At 28.9% G+C, this 15,685-nt stretch overlaps 4 protein-coding genes across 4 annotated transcripts; 2 read left to right on the top strand and 2 right to left on the bottom strand.

Moving 5' to 3' along the window:
- The first annotated feature begins 2,192 nt into the window (after positions 1–2,192).
- On the top strand, positions 2,193–6,851 carry LOC130951644 (acyl-protein thioesterase 1-like). The gene is made up of 7 exons (XM_057880341.1): positions 2,193–2,287; positions 3,161–3,281; positions 3,998–4,034; positions 4,114–4,183; positions 4,400–4,528; positions 5,424–5,775; positions 6,637–6,851. The coding sequence occupies exons 1-7, from the start codon at positions 2,251–2,253 to the stop codon at positions 6,713–6,715; spliced, it is 825 nt and encodes a 274-aa protein (XP_057736324.1). The 5' UTR covers positions 2,193–2,250; the 3' UTR covers positions 6,716–6,851.
- Positions 6,852–8,356: 1,505 nt separating this feature from the next.
- Positions 8,357–10,463, top strand: LOC130950645 (uncharacterized). The gene is made up of 7 exons (XM_057879200.1): positions 8,357–8,621; positions 8,754–8,828; positions 8,919–9,160; positions 9,266–9,348; positions 9,508–9,619; positions 9,934–10,008; positions 10,087–10,463. The coding sequence occupies exons 1-7, from the start codon at positions 8,585–8,587 to the stop codon at positions 10,294–10,296; spliced, it is 834 nt and encodes a 277-aa protein (XP_057735183.1). The 5' UTR covers positions 8,357–8,584; the 3' UTR covers positions 10,297–10,463.
- Positions 10,464–10,963: 500 nt separating this feature from the next.
- On the bottom strand, positions 10,964–11,767 carry LOC130948294 (late embryogenesis abundant protein 2-like). Its single transcript, XM_057877010.1, has 3 exons — positions 11,714–11,767; positions 11,467–11,592; positions 10,964–11,056 (listed from the first exon to the last, which is right to left on the bottom strand). Exons 1-3 carry the CDS (start codon positions 11,765–11,767, stop codon positions 10,964–10,966), a joined length of 273 nt encoding a protein of 90 aa, XP_057732993.1.
- A 1,426-nt stretch (positions 11,768–13,193) lies between these two features.
- Positions 13,194–14,558, bottom strand: LOC130951350 (late embryogenesis abundant protein 2-like). The gene is made up of 2 exons (XM_057880003.1): positions 14,439–14,558; positions 13,194–13,818 (listed from the first exon to the last, which is right to left on the bottom strand). Exons 1-2 carry the CDS (start codon positions 14,490–14,492, stop codon positions 13,408–13,410), a joined length of 465 nt encoding a protein of 154 aa, XP_057735986.1. The 5' UTR covers positions 14,493–14,558; the 3' UTR covers positions 13,194–13,407.
- Positions 14,559–15,685: the final 1,127 nt, after the last annotated feature.

Raw genomic sequence — 15,685 nt, 5'->3', positions numbered from 1 at the left:
TTATTATATTTATTTAGGGGTGGCAACGGGACGGGTAGGAGCAGGTTTTTGCTCTATCCGACCCTGCCCTGTTGTACAAAAATCCGCGTAGAACCCGCTCTACTTCTACCCGCGGGTAGTAAAACATTGAACCCTAACTCGCTTCCGCGGGTATCCGTCCCGCTCCTATAATTATTAAAATCCAACAAATAAAATTAAATTTCAAAATTTATATAATTATCATCGCATACATAACATAAATTAAAGTAAAAATTTAAATATGATACAATATTATTAATCATTTACTAATTATTTTACGTATATTATACATATATATATATATATATATATATATATATATATATATATATATATATATATATATATATACCGGAACGGGTATTACCTAAATCCGACCCTGTCCCGTCCTTCCCAATAATTCGTCCCCGTTAAAAGCTCGCTCCGATGCGGGATGGGTGATTGCCCGCCCCGAACAGATAGAGGCAGAATGAATACCTGCGAATTCGGGTAGTGCTACCATCTCTATATTTATTAACTTACTAGTTTGTGATAATTTTTTTTATCATATTTAGCGACAGTTAAAACTCTAGAACATTATATGAAAAAAAATGATCAACATAAAACATATAGTATTTAATTTATTAAAAGAGTGTATCATAATCGGTAAGAATAGTTTATAGGGTTAATTCTAATGTCAAATCGAAATCAACTAGCTACGACAACAAACAATAAAAAAGTACGATAGCATATTACTTCCATTGATTTTAGTAGTTAATTAGTACACTTCTTCTTTCATTTTTTTTCTAATATCAAGGAATTGAAAATAAAAGGTTAGAAATTAGTATAATTGGTATCCATCAATCAAGCAGGAACTGATGATAAGGGGAAAAAGAAAGGAACAATTAGGACAAAAATAATCATGATTTGATACCATACAAACATCCATGATAGATGGTTATTTTTTCCTTCTTGTTATCAGCAATAATATTCTTGAGTAGTAGGTTTGGTTTTGGTGAGTAGATATAGTCTTAGTGCAATATTTAAAATTGGGTATTTATATAATACTATATTTTTGTTTTGAATAAATTAACTTTTAACAAAAAATTTAATAAATTGATTTATGATATTTTAGAATATTAAAAATATTATTCTTAGTAAAGTATATGAATAAATTATCTTTTTAAAAATTCATACAATGTAATTTATTAACTATTTTATTTTTTTAATAATTACGAATTAATTTGTTGCTTTTTAAAATATATTAATTTATATTTTTATTTTCTTATGAACTAATTTATCTAATATTTTAAACTAACTCATCAAATTTTCTATTAAAAATTTTCAAAATAAAAATTAATAGAACTAATTTAAAATAGGTTTAATTACTCTGTTGGTCCTTATAGTTTCGCAAAATTTTCAGTTAGGTTCCTATACTTTTTTCTTTTTAATTGGGTCTCTACACCAATATTTTTTTCAATTGAGTCCTTATACTTTTTTTTCTTTTTATTTGAATTTTTGTACCAATTTTTTTTAGTTGGGTCCCTATACAATTAAGCCAATTACTACAAAGAGGGACTTAATTGAAAAAAAATTAGTATAGAGACCCAATTAAAAAAAAAAGTATAGAAACCTAATTAAAAATTTTACAAAATTATAGAACCAATAGAATAATTAAATTTTTAAAATATTGCTCACAGTATAGTTCTATATTATTATTATTATTATTATTATTATTATTATTATTATTATTGTTTTTATGGCCATTGCCCACAAAGCATAGATTCTCTCTGTGTATGTGCCTCTGATTCTTTCTGCCCATAAAAGCTCTCTTGCTTTTTATAGTCTCTCTACACACAATGCATTACCCATCTTTTCATCGATTCAATGTGATATTTGAATACTACAAATTTAAATATTTACATAAATACTAAGAATTAGGAAATTAAAATGGAAATACATCAAATTTAATAATAGAAATATAATAATATAAAAAATCATTTATAGACTCTTCTAGGCACATCACTTAATAACCGTGTCGTGTAATGTGCACACAACACGTAACATAACATAGGTGCAACCTCACTCACTCAAATCACTCACTTCAAAATTTGATTCCATACTCCACTTTTTCCATCCTGTATAAATTAGGCACCACCCCCTTATGAATTTTTCATTCATTGCAACACAAGAAACTCTTCCTAAACCCTATACACTCACTTCAATAGTTTCAAATAATAAAACACTTCAAAGATGAGCTATGCACAACACTCTCCTCCTTTGGGCTCTGGTTAGTTCTTTAATTTGCAACCCTTAATTATTTATTATTCTTGGTTGAATTTTGGATTTCCTAGTTGTATATATGTTTAGATAAACTCATTATTAATATTTTCACTTTTGCCATAACCCTTTCTCTTCCTCATATATCACAATATTCATAAAAGAAAATGAGCCGACTTAATAAAAAAAAAAGATAGTACATTATAATTCTTCTTTTTCTTTCTTTTTGTGGTGCATATCTGTCTTTATATATAATAGGAAGATTTTTAAGTGTACCGTCATACTGATGTATAAGTGATTTTTAACCATTGATCTTAATTATATATATTATATATACTTTTTATAATTAAGATCAACGGATAAAAATTACTGAAACACTGGTATAACGGTACACTTAAAAATTTTCCTATATAATATTAGCAACTAAAAGAACCTTTTAATTGACCATTGCTTTCTCTTAGGTTTGAACTATAGTATTATATAGTTCATGCAATTTACTCCTTAAAGCTTGGCTGTTGGACCATTTAGAAATATTGTTACTATTGCTCAAGATTTATTTGAAATCTACAAGGTATTACTAAAATAAAAATTAGTTTTAGCGACAAACTTTGAGTAACAATAATATACTATTTTTTTTAGTTAATTTACTTTTTTTACTATTATTATTATTATAGCAATTGGTTATACGGTTTTGTGAGCATTAAAAAAAATTTTTATGGAAAAATTTTATGATTGTGACTACAATTTTTTAGCAACAAAAAACAAATATTAATATTTAATTATCAATAAATATATTAGGAATGATTTTTATTGCTTTTAAAGGCAAAACAAATTGTTTCTAGTAATTTTTCTTTGTAGTTTAATAATTTTTTTTTTTTGGCAGGTAGTAAAACACCTACTAGCAGAAGAACTTTTGAGTTTGGAAAGACACATGTAGTGAGGCCAAAAGGGAAACACCAAGCTACTATAGTTTGGCTCCATGGTCTTGGTGACAATGGGTTGAGGTATGAATAATATAGGGAAAATACATTTTTCAACATTAAAATGTAGTATTTTGTGTTGATATATAGAGATATTATTCTATTATTTTTAAATTTCAGTATTAATTATAATATCTTTCTTTTTCTATTATTAATCTTGATAAAATTGTTCTATAAACTAACATTAACTTTTTGATGTTTAAATAATATTAATTAATATTCTGAGAAATTTAGTATTCTCTTAATTATATAATTTATAAAGTTATTTTCATCACCAAAATACTACTCTTATTTGTTTTTGCTTCTTTGGTATATGCAAATTATTGTGTTTTCATGTACTTGATGGTAAAATTTTGAGGGTTCTTGTTTTTAATTAAAAATATTATTTGTCCACTAAATTAACTACTAATAAAATCAGTTACTAATATATTTGTGTATAAATACATATGTAGTTTATTTTATTTTTAATGTATATTTATATTCTGATATATATTTTATATTAAATAGCTGACTTTAGTGGTTGATGGAAGATTGATTTGAAAGAGTATATACAAGATTCTTGCATTTGGAGAGCGGGGGGGGACCATGTTACTACTACATAATTTATTTATTTTTTAATTTCTTTACCAAAATAAATGAACAGCTTGATATTTACATATGAATAACAACTTGAACATTATTCTATGTTATTATTCTTAATTAGAACATACACAACATAATTTTTTTTTTTTTTGTGGCAGCTCATCTCAGCTCCTGGAATCCCTCCGTCTTCCAAATGTAAGAAGAATTTCTCATTTTGATAAATCTTTGTTAAGTATATAAATTATTAAATAAAATATGGTGCTTGGTTTTGCAGATAAAATGGATTTGTCCAACTGCTCCAATCCGTCCAGTAAAGACACTTGGCGGTTTTTCTTGCACTTCATGTATGTTATTATATCTCTCGTTTTTTTTTTTTCTAAAATTAGGAGTGAGATTTGCACATAACTTTTTAAATAAAGATAAAAAAAATTATATTATCTAAGCTATAATTCGTTGTCATTATTAATTATATCTCTCAACATATTCATGTACATATAGAAAATAATTTGTTGTAATTAAAATATTATTATTATTATTATTAATGAATGATTGGGATGCAGGGTTTGACATGAGAGAAGTATCCTCCTCCTCCTCCTCTACCTCAGAAAATGGTGGAAATGATGATTGGGAGGGTTTAGATGCCTCAGCTTCTCACATTGCCAACTTGTTGTCTACTGAGCCAACTCATGGTATGCTACTTCTTCTTCTTTTTAATACATATATAATAATTAGATATAATTTGAGAAAAATAATAATTTAAAATTATTTTATTTAATTTAACATTTATAATTACGTACTTATTATATTTAATATTATCAAACTATTCAAGCGATGATTAAAAAATATAAAATAAGATCATTTTAAAACTGTTTTAAGTTAGTTATTTATTGTCTCTACTATTAAAAGTTTCTATTTATTTAATAGTTTAAAATTTTAAAATAAATAATTGTATAATATAATATCAAAATTTTACAACTAAAAAATTTATTAGAGTGAGTTCGATGCTGATATGTTGTTAATTAAACCAATTTTCTAAATTAAAAAATCTTAACATAATACACTAGACTTATGCATATATAATTAATTTGTTAAAAATATAACTATTTATATTTTTTTATCAATTTAAATTTTACTAGGATAAATAGTGAAATTTTATAATATAGTATCTAAACTCCTATAATAAAAAAAATATAGAATGCGATGATTAATTCTTATAGACAAAAAAAAAATTGACATTATAAAAAAATATTTATGCAAAATTTTAAGTAAACTCAAAAAAGAGATCGAATTTGTTAGTCAAATATATAGAAAAGCTCTCGTAAAAACTAAGACATATTAGATATACTTTGTCTAACTAAATATGGTTAACTCACTCGTCCGTTTAAATAACTGTTAGGGGTTCGAATTTTGCTTTGTGCATATAGTAACCAAATTCAAATCCACGACAAATTAATTCTTAACCTGTCGGATTAAAAGATACCGTTGACAAAAAAAAAAGATATACTCTGTCTATCCACTTAAATTTTTTTAATAAGTAATAATTTTGTAAGGTTATTTTCCATCATGTTGTATATTGTACGGCAGTGAAAGTTGGAATAGGAGGGTTCAGCATGGGAGGAGCAGTAGCAGCATATTCAGCAACATGCTATGCAATGGGAAGCTTCTCAAATGGAATGCCTTACCCTCTCTCCAACCTCACTTCTGTTCTTGCTCTTAGTTCATGGCTTCCTGGGGGACCCACTTGTAGGACCCTTTTAAGGAACAACAACAACAACAACGTTAACACCATACATGCTAAGACTCGAGCTGCTTCATTACCTATTTTCCTTGCACATGGAATTGCTGACGATGTTGTTCTCTATAAATACGGACACCAATCTGCTCACTCCTTATATTCTGCTGGTTTTCGATCCATCACTTTTAAATCTTATGATGGGTATGTATCTATGCATATTTTTTCTCTATACTAATAACATGCTTAATATTATAATGGTTTTAGTAGTTATAAATTAAGGTTAGTTATATGTTGCTTGAAAAGTATTCTCAAAGTTTCTTAATTACTTTAGTCATTGTAGCATTTACACACAAACATATATATATATATAACTTTAACAATATTTAAAAGAATAATTATTTGAATTAGTCTCTCAAATTTAAAAATTAAATATTTTTAGTCTTTTAGATTTTAAAATACATAAAACAGTTTTCAATGTTTATCTTTATTAGATAATACAGTCTCTTTCTAATTTAATCCAAAGAGTTAAAAAATTTTTAAATTAGTCCCTAAAAAAATTTTAAAATTCTAAAACAGTTATTTAGATTAATTAAATTGAAGAGGAGTTGTATCGTCTAATATAAAAAATGTTAAAAATTATTGTGTATTTTGTAATTTGAGAAGACTAAAGTGTTTCGTATTAAAAATTTTAAAGATTAATTCTGGTAATTATTCTATTTAAAAATGTTAATAAAATTAAAAATTATTACATAAATATAAAAAAAATTATATTAATTTTAATTATTTTTTTAAATATTATTAAAGTTGTATAATGACTATAATTAACATAATGATGATAATTATTATAGAATAAAAATTTACACACAGTTGTATTCATATAAAATTAATAGTTAAAAATTATTAAATAATTTAATATTTTTTACTAAATTATCATCTAATAATTTTTTATTCTCAATTTCACATAAAGATATTTATACTTAAATTTTTATCTTATTATAGACTTTGCCTGTATGATATCATTACTTATTAATTAATTAATGATCGTGCATGCAATCAATGCAGGATTGGTCATTATACAATTCCTACAGAGATGGATGATGTCGCCAATTGGCTTAACTCAAACCTTGGCCTTGAGGGATAAATTAAATAAAATTGCAAGAAATTAAATACTGATGTTGGTTGTTGCGTTGAAACAATGAGGGAACTAGCCACTTGTCTGATTTTCGCCTATGTTATTAACAATACTAATTATTAATTAACGGTTGGTGATAGTTGCACTCTATTATGGATTGTACTATTTAACATTACAAGGGAAACTAGCTTTAATTTGCAAACAAGTATGTATATGTAATATATATAATCCTCTTCTTTTTTTTTTCCCTTTTCTTTTTTAAATCTTTATGCACAATTATGGTTATAAAAATGGATGTTTAAGTATACTTCAATTTGCATGATTTACCATGCATAATATATAAAATCCACTAAAAATGAATTTTTGTTGAGTTTAAATTTTATATATTTTTTAATTGATTTTTTATGTTATTGTATTTTAATAATTTTGAACTTTTTTCTTCTTATGTTTGAACGTTGGCAGCCAAAAACTTTCCCATATATATACCTCTAAAAAATCGTTTAAATTAACTGTAAATCTTACTTATTTTTCATTTATCCACTTCTTCACCTTTAAATTTAAGAAATATCTAAAGTAAATACCAAATTATATTTACAAATAATTATATCCAATATATAACAAAGATGTCACATAGTAAAACTTTGAAGTCATAAATCATAAATAAACTCAGTTTGTCATTTTATACACTAAGAAAAAATTTTACTTAATTTCAAACCAAACATTATGATAGTCAAAATGAATTGAATTCGTCAAACTAACTCATTTATTCACAAAAAATAAGAGTAAAGTATCGGTTTTGTTTTCAATATTTGGGATAAGTTCTAAAGTTTTTTCTAATATTTAAATCGTTTTATTTAAGCCCTAACGTTTTAAAATTGGCTCAATATTATTCTGCCGTTAAGAATCCGTTAACAGAATTTGTGGCGGGATAAAATTGAGACAATTTTAAAACGTTAGGGACTTAAATAGAACGAAAACATTAAGTACAAAAACAATACATAGAAATAAATTTTAATTTTATATTTCAATAATATCAATTTCTTACTGTACATACATAGTTATTCAAATATTTTTTAATCACATTTAAGTAAATTACACTTAATTACATTACTTTCATTCTAAATAAATTTATTTTTTATAATTTTACTCTTAAAGATTTTTACTCATCGTGAAATGTTTGTAGAATGACTAGTACATAAACTTGCGAAAAAGAACTTGTATAGGTTTTTATATTATTTTTTAATTAAAAATACTATTTGTATATTAAAATCAGTTATCATGTATTTGTGTATAAATAAATATGTAGTTAAACTTATTTTTAATATATATTTTATATTTTGTGAAAGCTCAGGTGCAGTAAATTTCATGTGAAGTTGATAACTAAGAGCCGTTAGATAAAATTTAGTCAAATTAATCAAATTATTTAACCGCACTTAACTATCAATTTCATTTTATTATTTTAATAGTTGATTTTGGTGTTAATTTTAGTATACATCTAATCTAGCATGATTATTTTTTTTATTTATAGTTGAAAATATAAAATGAAGTGAAACCTTTTTTTTTTGGTCTTGTGTAAAACCTTAAAAAAATAAAAATAAAGCACAGCCCAACCCACCCCAACTCAAAACAAATAACAAAACCCGGATTCCCAAAACCAAAAACCCTAATTCCCAATCCCCCAGAGAAGAGAGACAGAAGCGAGAAGTGACGAGAGCAGAAGCTACTCACTAAGGCGACAATTCAATCTCCCCTCTAACCCTTCCTCTCGGCGTCGCACCGTCTCCGTCACCATTTCGCAGTTCGCAGGTTCGTTCTTAGTCTCGCAATAATCCATTCCGGAGAAATTGTTATTCGATTATTGCGTCCAGATTTCAACAGATGAGTGCCACCGTGATTAATGGCTCTAACACACAAGGTTCGTAATAATCTCTCTGTTTTCACTTCTTTCTGTTAGAGCTACAGTTTCTTAAACACACTTATGAACTTCAACTTCGAAGCAAAATGCTCCAATTTGTTATGTGTTAATTTGTTTGTCCTTTACAAGTAGAAAGCAAGAAGAGAAAGAAAAGACGAGCAAAATCGGATCCAGATCTTCCCTCTTCTACAGGAAAGGTCGATTGCGGTAAGGTTACTCCATTCCTTTGTAAGGTTTGCTTAATTGTTGAAGCAAATATTTCGCATAACATATTGAATCGAATCGAATCGAATACAGATCAAAACGAAGCAGCGGATGGAGTCTTAGTTGATGATGACTTGAATGAGCCAACAATGGGAGAGAAACTTGCTACTCTCACCTTAGTGGATGAGAACAAATCCAAAGAAGATAAAGTTCAAGAATCTTATGATCCTGTAAAACCTCCTAGTGCAGACTCTGTTCATGTTTTGCTTAAGCAAGCATTAAATGCCGACGATCGCACCCTTCTGCTGGATTGCTTGTATACGCAAGATGACAAGGTTCAAATTTTCTTCTATTCCTTACTATTTTAAGTTTTAATCTTAACATTGAATTGTGCTCATGCTATAATATATCTCTTATGGATGATTGAACTCCTTTTGCAGGTTATTAGAAAGTCAATTGCACAGTTGAACCCATCCAATGTCCTAAAGCTTCTACATTCTCTCATTTCCATTATTGAAGCTAGGTAACACATCCTAAAAGTAAATGGTTAATATTGTCTATGATAAGCATGGCAATGCTCCTTTTGAGCATCCAACTTAGCTTCAAATAAGTTTGGAGCTGATATATTTTTTGCACAAATTCCTGATTAACTATATAATGAAGTTTCTCTCTCTTTCTTTAGGGGTACAATTTTGGTATGTGCTCTTCCATGGCTAAAGTGTCTACTTGTGCAGCATGCCAGTGGGATAATGTCCCAAGAATCTTCATTACGAGCTTTGAATTCCTTATATCAGGTTTGTTTTGTACTTATGTACAATCAATTTGATGATTATATTAGTGAAGAACTTCGGCTTCCTTGACTTCTAAGTAATCATTCTTTTGTATTTCATGTCTTCCTGCCGTGCTTGAGGAAAGAATTTTGATTTAATGTGAAAAATATAAATCAACCCTCTTGAACTTTGTTTCATTTGCATTTTACACCCAAACCTTCTTAAAACCTGCAATTTAACGCCTTTTGTTAGCTGCTTCTAAAATTACCCTTCGGTTAAGCGATAAATTCGTCAATAAAACATTGTGTGATTATTATATTTTACTTTTGATTGTGCAGCTGATTGAATCAAGAGTCTCCACTTTCAAATCGACTATTCAGCTTTCGAGTTGCTTGGACATTCTTTACTCGGGAGTAAGCTGCTTTCTGTTTTCGACATGTAATTAGCAGGTGATCAGCATTGACCTTATCCATGGTTTTTGCTTTGAACAGGTTATCAATGTCGAGGAAGAAGAAGATGAAGCAGCAGTGCCTGTTATCTTTGAAGACAATGATGATAGTGAAGAAGAAGAAGAATCAGATGAAAGGGATGCAATGGAAACTGACCAAGATAACAAACATGAAGGAGACCAATCAGATGAAGAAGCACTTGATGGTGATAGTGACTTTGAAGATATTGATGATACGATGATGGGAGAGTGATCATGATCATGATGTGCATATAATAATTTTAGATATAGCATAAATTGATGTATTTCATTGTTGTATCTTGGAACATACCATCACAATTTTGAAGATTTCAAGAGACTTGTTTATTGGCTCAGTTAATTAAGTATTTGAAATGTTTGATCTTTTCACTCATTCAATGAATATCAATTTTGAGTTTATGTTTACCATATTTTTGGTTTTCCTTTGAGTTTTTGTTGAACACGCGTTTCATGAGGCAACTCACGAGGAATAAGGAGTTCGATCTTTGTAGTTTGTAATAGGCCTCAGGAAAATTACATCTTTTCATGTAATCATAAAAGTTGAGCATAGCCAAGGTCAAATCTCATTCCTTTGGTATGTGGTTCATTCTGCCAGAAGCATGACCTTGATCAATCAATAAGGCTTAAGACTATTGACAATGTGCACCCAAAAAAATAAATGGATACACAAATGTCACGGGTCAATAGTCAAATTGTTTTTCGAATAATTTTTTTAATTAAATTAATTTTTGAAAGATTTAACATTAATCTCGTTTGTCATTTCATTTTTGGGTTAACAATTTTCGTCAACGGAAATATACCTAGAATGTTAACGGACAACTCTAGTGATAAAAAAAGACTGCCATTTTGTACAAATACCCTGTCACCGAAGTAATCTCCCATTAATCTGCTACTTTCTCCTTTTCACTACCACTTTTTTCCTTTTCACCCAAAACCAATGCAAAATCACCCAAAACAGAGTGAGAAGACGAAAACTGTTAATCCAAAAACAAAAAGACAAACAAGATTAATGTTAAATTTTTTAGGACTAATTTAATTAAAAACAAAAATGTCAATCTTACGATCTTACTTAAAGATTAATTTGACTTTTGACTGTTATTTCCAAATGTCACTAAATAATTATGGTACTAGATAATATTACATTCCTCCCCCTCACCACCACTACAAGAGGGAGATCACAGAGCTTATTGAAAACACCAAATCAAGAAAAAACACAAAATCAAATGACATCTTGATTTTATTAAACTAGAGGTCCCTTCTTGGGTGTGTTGGATAATGCTTAGGTTCATTTTCATGATCTGGGCAGACTCGGCCCAGACCATTTGAGACCCGACCCGACCCTACCATGCTACTACAACCCGAACTAGCTCTGCGTACTTTTAACATTCTCTTTTGCAGCTTGGGCTGCCTGCTGGGTCTTGTCCTTTGCTGCTTGGGTTGTTTGGGCCGTCTTGTCCTTTGCAGCTTGGGCCTTGTCCCCAATGTTACTCATCATCTGGTTGCTCTTCTCCTGAACCATCAACAATTAGTAGTCACGACCAAAAAAGGAAAACCAATTGTCCTGAACTGGAAATATAATGAACATTTGATATTGCATCGAAAAAAAATGAAATATGATACTTTTGACTTACCTGAGTTTGGCCTTTGGCCTCACCAGCTTTGAAGCTTTGGTCATGAGATGCCATACTTTCTTGTTCTTGAAAAAGGGTTGTAGTTCGGAAGAAGATATAATATAATAATAAGTATTAAAGTTTCTCTGTTTGTGATATGTGATTGCAAACACTTTTTTTTTGGTGAAGGTGGTTTATGCTGCAAGCTCCATTTATAGAATCTCTTTGGGGGTTGTATGAACATATGATGAGCACGTGTCCTGTTTGATGACATGTGTCCAGCACGTGCCGCTCTTTGGCTACAGGGCATGAATTGTAGTGTCCTGGAGACTGGAGAGGGAATAGGGTCATGTGAATAACTGAATATTTATAAAAATATATAATACATATAGATACGATGATTGAGTGAAAATTTGAATATAAATGTTTATCATTTGTAAATATATTTATTATTACTAAATTAATAATTTAATTTGAATAAAAATAAATTTATCTTTTATAGATTAAATAGGATAAGATCGAGGTTGAGAGATTTAGAGCGAAATAGAAGTATAGAACACTAAACGCGCAAGTAGAATTACGACCCTACCCTTCCATTAGGATGAGGCTTAATTGAAAAGGATCATGAGGATCGTCGTCCTTCCTTAGACGGTTTGCAGGTTTTTATTTGCTTTTTGGAACATATCATCACAATTTTGAAGATGTCCAGACTCTAGTTTATTGCTTCGGTTAATCAAGTATTTGGAATTTTGATCTTTTCACAAATTTTAATGAATGAATACCAATTTTATACCATATTTTTTGGCTTTCCTTTAGTGTCAAATTTTTGTTGAACACGCTTTTCATGAGGCACCTCACGAGGAGCAAAGAGTTCAATCTTTGTAGATTACTAAGGGGGGAAAAAAAAAAAAGCAGCAGCTGAGAATTAAGCAACTTTAACATGTTAGTGTTTGTTTGATTGAATGCGAGCGTCAGAGTTTATGGTGCATAAAAATTGTTTGATTCGGCTTAGAGTATGCTATCAAAAAAATGTATATTATTAGTTAACCAACCACCTTTGAGAAGGCTTCAAAAAGAAATTGGTACGAGTATGCATATTCATTGGTCTACTTGCTTCTAAGTATTGTATTTTTTTTTTTTTTTCTATATGGTATTCTTCAATTTATCAAGGACTAATCCGTTACGGTCTACACTTCTAACTACATGTTTTTAATAGGCTTTAAAAAAATTTATCTTTTAATTTTTACAATATCCTTCTTCAATAAAAATTTATCTTTTAGTTTTCAGAATATCCCCTAACCTAATAGGTCAACAATCTAGACTCATCTATGTTTCTAATAGACCTCAAAAAAAATTCATCTTTTAATGTAATCATAAAAATTTGAGCTTAGTGAAAGTCAAAAATTCATTCCTTTGGTACGCTGTTCAGTTTGCTAGAAGCATAACCTTGATCATCAATAAGACTTGGACTAATGATAATGTGCAATGCACCCAATAAAACGAAAATCTCAACACTGATGGATTAAAGATAATATTACGATATTATAACATGACATTTTTCTTCATACTTGCATATACAAAGTAGAAGAATTCTGCTACTAAGACTAGATAATAGTACATTCCTTCCCTCATTACTACTAATACAAGAGGGAAATCACACACCTTATTGAAAACACCAAATTAAGAAAAACACAAACAATTTTGATTTTATTAAACTAGACATCCCTTCTTGGGTGCTCATGTTCATCTTCATGTGGCGCCATTCCAAATGTATGTTTCACAGCATCAGCAGCACCTTGTGCCATGCCTTTGACCTTTTCCCCAGTTTGCTGAAGGAACCCACCAGCATTGTCCTTACCGGACTGGGCCGATTCCCTAGTGGCCTGGCCCATTTCTGAGGCTTTATCTCTTGTTGCCCCAGCAGTGTTTTGGGCCTTCTCCCTTGTGTTTTGGGCCGTTTCACTAGTCCTGTCCCTTGCAGTTTGGGCTGCCTGCTGGGTCTTGTCCTTTGCTGCTTGGGCTGTTTGGGCTGTCTTATCCCATGCAGAATGGGCCTCTTGGGCTGTCTTGTCCTTTGCAGCTTGGGCCTTGTCCCCAATGTTACTCAGCATCTGGTTGGTCTTTTCCTAAATCATCAACAAATGCTATTGAGTTTATAATCTTCAGACTTAAAAAAAAATGAGGGAAAAAAAAATGTATTCAATGTAGCATATTTTTTCAATAGACAAAAAAATGTATTCAATGTAGCATATTTTTTCAAGAGACAATACTCACATAAAGAATGAATATATACATAAAATTACACAATATTAACGTATTTGATAGTAATTATATTGTCTTTTCTAAAAAATTAATAGAACTTAAACATATTTGATAGTAAAATTATATTTTATTTTACAAAAGTAATGAAACCCAAATAACTAAGATGGTGACTTAGTTAATATCAATTCCTTCCGACTCTTTTTATGTATTTTTTATAGAAGTTATTATGTACGAAAATAGACACTTTTTTATTTCCTTTTATAACTATTAAAACTAAACGTGCCTCTCAATTTATAGACTTGCATTGAACCCTCATTGAGCAGAAAATCAACATGTAACAGAAAAATTCATAACTTATGAATTATTTATGTGAATATAATAATGTGGCTTTTTTATAATCAATATCTGGTGATGGATATATAATGAACATTTGAAATTGCAACATTGCATGAAAAAGACATGAAATATGATACTTTAGACTTACCTGAGTTTGGCCCTTGGCCTCACCAGCTCTGAACCTTTGATCATGAGATGCCATATTTTCTTTTAAAGATATAATATGAAGTATTGAAGTGTCACTATTTGTGATTATGTGAATGGAAACAGTTTTTGTTGGTGAAGGTGGATTGAGCTGCATGCTCTATTTATAGAATCTGATTGGGGTGTGTATGATGACCACGTGTCCTGCTTCATGACACGTGTCCAGCACGTGCCACTCTGTGGCTACAGGGCATCAATTGTAGTGCAGACAGATGGATTTGGATGAAGCAATGAGCGTGTAGAATTTTGCCACGTGTTCATAGCATTGAATTATCATAATTTAATAATCATTGGGAGACGTTGGATTTCATGAGGCGCACAGAAGATGTATCCAACTATCCATAACTCATCATGACTCATGAAGACAAGAACTACACGCAACTGCTTCTTTTTCTTTTTTTTTTATCCTTTTTTATAAGGTAAAATATATTTTTGGTTTGGATTTGCTTTAAGAAAATTTCAATTTTTTCTTCAATGTTTGGTTTTATTTGATACATTTAAATAAATTATCACTTTAATTATACTATTAATTCTTTTATCATTTATATGTGGTCAATTTTTTTTTTCAATAACATCTTTATGTCATATGGTCACTATTCTAATTCGGTCATCATTTCTTACCCGTATAATAATAATAATAATAATAATAATAATAATAATAATAATAATAATAATAATAACGTAAAATCATTAAGCTTTAAGAGTAGTACAAAAAAATATAATAATTAAACTATTATTATGCCTCAAAAATAAAGTTAAACTAAATATTACTATTTACCATGAGATTTGTTAGAGTTATAACTATTTTTATTTTTATTTTTTTTATTAGTTTAAATTTTTAGTAATTTTATGATATTGTATATATTAAAATTTCATGTTTGATAAAAAATGTAGACTTTAATTTTTGGTAAATTTAAAAAAAAATATAATTATTCATATTGTCTCTTATTAATTTACACTTTTAAAAGTACGATTAATTTTACGATGAATTTTAAAATATATTAACTACATAATTTAGTTTGAAATATTCTAAATCTCAAATTAACCCTAACCCTTTATTAGCTACCACCATTGGAAACCATTTCTAAATTGTGGACAGAAATAGACACAATGTAATCGATCATGGAGTATGTATAAATTTCAGTTCTAAAATCATAATAGATTAAAAATGTGACCCCATATAGATACATA

This window comes from Arachis stenosperma, chromosome 9, assembly GCF_014773155.1.
Source record: "Arachis stenosperma cultivar V10309 chromosome 9, arast.V10309.gnm1.PFL2, whole genome shotgun sequence".
NCBI classification, from domain to species: domain Eukaryota; kingdom Viridiplantae; phylum Streptophyta; class Magnoliopsida; order Fabales; family Fabaceae; genus Arachis; species Arachis stenosperma.
The sequence above is the reverse complement of the archived record's forward strand: the minus strand, read 5'-3'. Positions and strand labels throughout refer to the sequence as shown.

Coding starts and splice junctions, on each gene's coding strand:
- LOC130951644 (XM_057880341.1), top strand. CDS start 2,251: ATGAGCTATGCACAACACTCTCCTCCTTTGGGCTCTG. Junction 2,288..3,160: donor CTCTCCTCCTTTGGGCTCTG/GTTAGTTCTTTA, acceptor TTTTTTTGGCAG/GTAGTAAAACACCTACTAGC. Junction 4,184..4,399: donor CGGTTTTTCTTGCACTTCAT/GTATGTTATTAT, acceptor ATTGGGATGCAG/GGTTTGACATGAGAGAAGTA.
- LOC130950645 (XM_057879200.1), top strand. CDS start 8,585: ATGAGTGCCACCGTGATTAATGGCTCTAACACACAAG. Junction 8,829..8,918: donor TACAGGAAAGGTCGATTGCG/GTAAGGTTACTC, acceptor AATCGAATACAG/ATCAAAACGAAGCAGCGGAT. Junction 9,161..9,265: donor TGTATACGCAAGATGACAAG/GTTCAAATTTTC, acceptor CTCCTTTTGCAG/GTTATTAGAAAGTCAATTGC.
- LOC130948294 (XM_057877010.1), bottom strand. CDS start 11,767: ATGGCATCTCATGACCAAAGCTTCAAAGCTGGTGAGGCCAAAGGCCAA. Junction 11,593..11,713: donor AGGCCAAAGGCCAAACTCAG/GTAAGTCAAAAG, acceptor TTGATGGTTCAG/GAGAAGAGCAACCAGATGAT. Junction 11,057..11,466: donor CCCAAGCTGCAAAAGAGAAT/GTTAAAAGTACG, acceptor TTGGATTAACAG/TTTTCGTCTTCTCACTCTGT.
- LOC130951350 (XM_057880003.1), bottom strand. CDS start 14,492: ATGGCATCTCATGATCAAAGGTTCAGAGCTGGTGAGGCCAAGGGCCAA. Junction 13,819..14,438: donor AGGCCAAGGGCCAAACTCAG/GTAAGTCTAAAG, acceptor TTGATGATTTAG/GAAAAGACCAACCAGATGCT.